General features: G+C 32.7%; 1 protein-coding gene across 1 annotated transcript; it reads left to right on the plus strand.

Annotated features, from left to right (window-relative positions):
- Nucleotides 1-705: 705 nt before the first annotated feature.
- LOC131066574 (bifunctional L-3-cyanoalanine synthase/cysteine synthase 2, mitochondrial) lies at nucleotides 706-3,089 on the plus strand. The gene is made up of 8 exons (XM_058001380.2): nucleotides 706-763; nucleotides 855-1,118; nucleotides 1,767-1,904; nucleotides 1,991-2,042; nucleotides 2,137-2,216; nucleotides 2,516-2,575; nucleotides 2,667-2,747; nucleotides 2,847-3,089. Exons 1-8 carry the CDS (start codon nucleotides 719-721, stop codon nucleotides 2,943-2,945), a joined length of 819 nt encoding a protein of 272 aa, XP_057857363.2. The 5' UTR covers nucleotides 706-718; the 3' UTR covers nucleotides 2,946-3,089.
- The last annotated feature ends 262 nt before the right edge of the window (nucleotides 3,090-3,351 follow it).

Genomic DNA, 3,351 nt, shown 5'->3' on the forward strand with positions numbered 1-3,351 from the left:
GAAACTGACAAACGTACATACAAAAAACAATGATGTTTGATGAGTTGGATATTAAATTTCACTTAATTTTAAGTAGTGTTAGAGAAGCTTGAAATTACAGGGACGTGTGACTTTGAGGAGTGAGCTTGTGTCCTATATTTTTCTTTTGTGGATATATATATATATATATTTTTAATTATGTTCTGTTGTTTAAGCCACTTTCTTGTTATTTCTGTGTGTAACTTTGAAGAGTAACTCATGTCCTCTTATATTTTTCTTTTGTAAATATGTATATATTTTTAATTTAATAAAAACTGATGTAAATATTAAAAAAAAACAAAGAATGATGTTTGAGGAAGAGCTTATGGAGTAATCTGTAATTGACAGTTTTTATTACAAAGTCTCTTAAAAAAGGTTTTTACTCTTCTTATGGATTGTGGTAGTTTCGAACACTTTTTAATCACAGTATTGTTGCTATTTTGGGTTTTCATGAAGTATGTTAGTGATAAATATGTGCTGGTATTATAACAGTTAGTGGGAAGAACTCCTCTTGTATATCTGAACAAAGTGACCCAGGATTCTGGGGCTTATGTGGCAGCTAAATTAGAGATGATGCAGCCCTGTTGCAGTGTCAAGGACAGGTAATAAAACATCAAATAATCCCCAACATTATCTACTCTCCCATAACAGGGAAGGATTATGATGTGGTTATTGCATATCTTGCAGGGTGGGTTATGCAATGATCAATGATGCAGAAGAGAAAGGATTGATATCACCTGAAAAGGTAAGCCATTTTTACTTCATTTGTATGTTTGAACATGTAAGTCAGTAGGCAGAGTCTTTATGTTTTTAGCTAAATGGGTTTGTGCTTGCAGACAGTATTGATTGAACCAACCTCTGGTAACATGGGAATAGGACTGTCTTTCATTGCTGCATCTAAAGGCTATAAACTCATTCTCACAATGCCGTCCTACACAAGCTTGGAGAGGAGGGTGACCATGCGTGCTTTTGGATCCCAGCTGGTTCTCACTGACCCAACAAAGGGAATGGGTGGGACTGTTAAGAAAGCTACCCAGCTTTTAGAAAGCACACCTAATGGCTTCATGCTTCAGCAGTTTGAGAACCCTGTTAATACAAAGGTAAATTTCGTATTAACTGATAAGATCATTTTCATCCATCTCCATTGGATTTCATTATGTAGAATAAAAGGTTGAAACAGTTTAATAATATCTAGATCTGTTTTGATTTAAAAAGCATACTAAGTTTTGAATTGTTACGTGATTCAATATCAAGGAATTGAAAAATACAATTTTTTTTTCTTTTACTCTTTAAAATTAAGGAATTACAGGAACTGATTAGAGATGATGAATGCATTACAATAGTTTAATTATATAAAGATCTTAGACAATTTGAAAGACAGCTAAAAATAAAGGCGGTCACATGTATATTCATGTAAAATTTTAGTTTAAAAATTTATTTTTATATCATGCAGGACTCCAGTTCTTTTTATCTCTTTGAGAGAAATTGCAACTTATTTCGACATGATAGATGGATCCTAAGCTAATGTGATTTCAGATGAACAACTAAACAAATCAAAACCTAAAAAGTGTTGTTTAAACTACTATCTACCTAAATGTTTTTTTTGCCAGAAATTATATTCTAAGATAATTAAGGGAGACGATGATTCTAAGAAATCACAAATTCAAATTCTATTTACTTGGATAATCTGGACAAATGCATAAACTATAATTTCTTGGCTTACTTAGAATCTTTGCTGCTTCCTGTAGGTCCATTTTGAAACAACAGGACCTGAGATCTGGGAAGACACCATGGGGAATGTTGATATCTTCGTTATGGGAATTGGAAGTGGTGGTACTGTGTCTGGAGTGGGTGCATACCTCAAGTCTAAGAACCCCAATGTCAAGGTATCTGACAATAATGTTATAGCTTTCAGTAAAAATCTAAATTAGATAGTAATGAATGACTTCTGTTTTGGGCTTCTTATGAACAGGTGTATGGAGTTGAGCCGGCAGAAAGCAATATATTGAATGGTGGAAAACCAGGTATTACGAACATGTCTTATGATTGCTTGTACTAGGAATATACATTACATATTGTGCACTGAATACAAAATTTAACTGTTTGAGGTGTTATAAGGTCCTCATCATATTACTGGTTTTGGAGTTGGGTTCAAGCCTAAGATTTTGGACTTCGACATGCTCGATGGAGTCTTAGAGGCAAGTTCTTTTGGTCATAAAAGAATTAAAATCAAATAGCGTGAATTGTTTTTGGATTTGATTGTGTGATTTTTTCAGTTATATTTTTCTATGATTTATTATTAAGAAATAAGAAGCAGAAAACAAGAGAAATTTTCTGCTTTATGATAAATGATTATAAAATTTGATCTGAACCATCAACAAAAAAGTCACACAATCAAATTAATCTTAATCTTACCAATAATATAAATTTTAATAGAATTTTGTTGTAAACAAGCAGCTCTTCATAACACTTATTATTTTGCCAATGTTGAACTCAGGTATCCAGTGATGAGGCTGTAAAAATGGCAAGGGAACTTGCAGTGAAGGAAGGACTCCTGGTATAGATTTTATCTACAATGTATTTTAAATTTTGAAAGTTTTATAAATGGTTTTATGGAGTTTATTCATATTTTTTTAAACATGCGACAGGTTGGGATATCCTCAGGAGCAAACACAGTAGCAGCTCTCAGATTGGCAATCCTACCAGAGAATCAAGGCAAACTCATTGTGGTATGAACATGATGATGTCTCAAAGACCTTGTTAAGTTGTAAGAGGGTATGACTGATTAGATCTAATAATTTTCTTCTAACTTGGTTTTGCTTGTTTAGACTATACATCCAAGCTTTGGTGAAAGATATCTATCATCAGTTTTGTTCGAAGAGCTGAAGCAGGAAGCTGCCATGATGCAACCAGTATCAGTAGATTGATGGCTTTCAAGTCAGATTCACACTTGACTTGTATAAATTTTCATGTTCACTTGGTTCTGGCTCAAGAAGTTTTTTCTTAATCTCTGGCTCTGGCCATAGCACTATTGCCACCAGTGTTTCTGTTTAAAATTATATTAATTATATTGGTCTTTCTGGTCTGGACTTATACTTTTGGGTACCAGTAATGTACAGGTTAATAATGGGATTCACTATTATCAAGTGACAAAATATCTGTTATATTTATTTAATTTTTTTTTTATATAAAATATATGGAGAGATCATTTGTGGGGTTTATTGATTTTAACTTTATTTATATGAAAAAATGGTTTAATTACAAGTACGTTATAATGATGAAGATATTTTGTTGATCAAGTCAATGGCAAAGAAGTAGGTGTAATGCACTGCG

The sequence above is a fragment of the Cryptomeria japonica genome, chromosome 10 (genome assembly GCF_030272615.1).
Source record: "Cryptomeria japonica chromosome 10, Sugi_1.0, whole genome shotgun sequence".
Lineage (NCBI taxonomy): Eukaryota > Viridiplantae > Streptophyta > Pinopsida > Cupressales > Cupressaceae > Cryptomeria > Cryptomeria japonica.

Excerpts from the sequence above, each read along its gene's own strand:
- LOC131066574 (XM_058001380.2), top strand. The coding sequence starts at position 719 with ATGATCAATGATGCAGAAGAGAAAGGATTGATATCACCTGAAAAG. Across the intron at positions 1,119-1,766 it reads AGAACCCTGTTAATACAAAG|GTCCATTTTGAAACAACAGG; the intron begins GTAAATTTCGTA and ends TGCTTCCTGTAG. Across the intron at positions 2,748-2,846 it reads ATCAAGGCAAACTCATTGTG|ACTATACATCCAAGCTTTGG; the intron begins GTATGAACATGA and ends TTGCTTGTTTAG.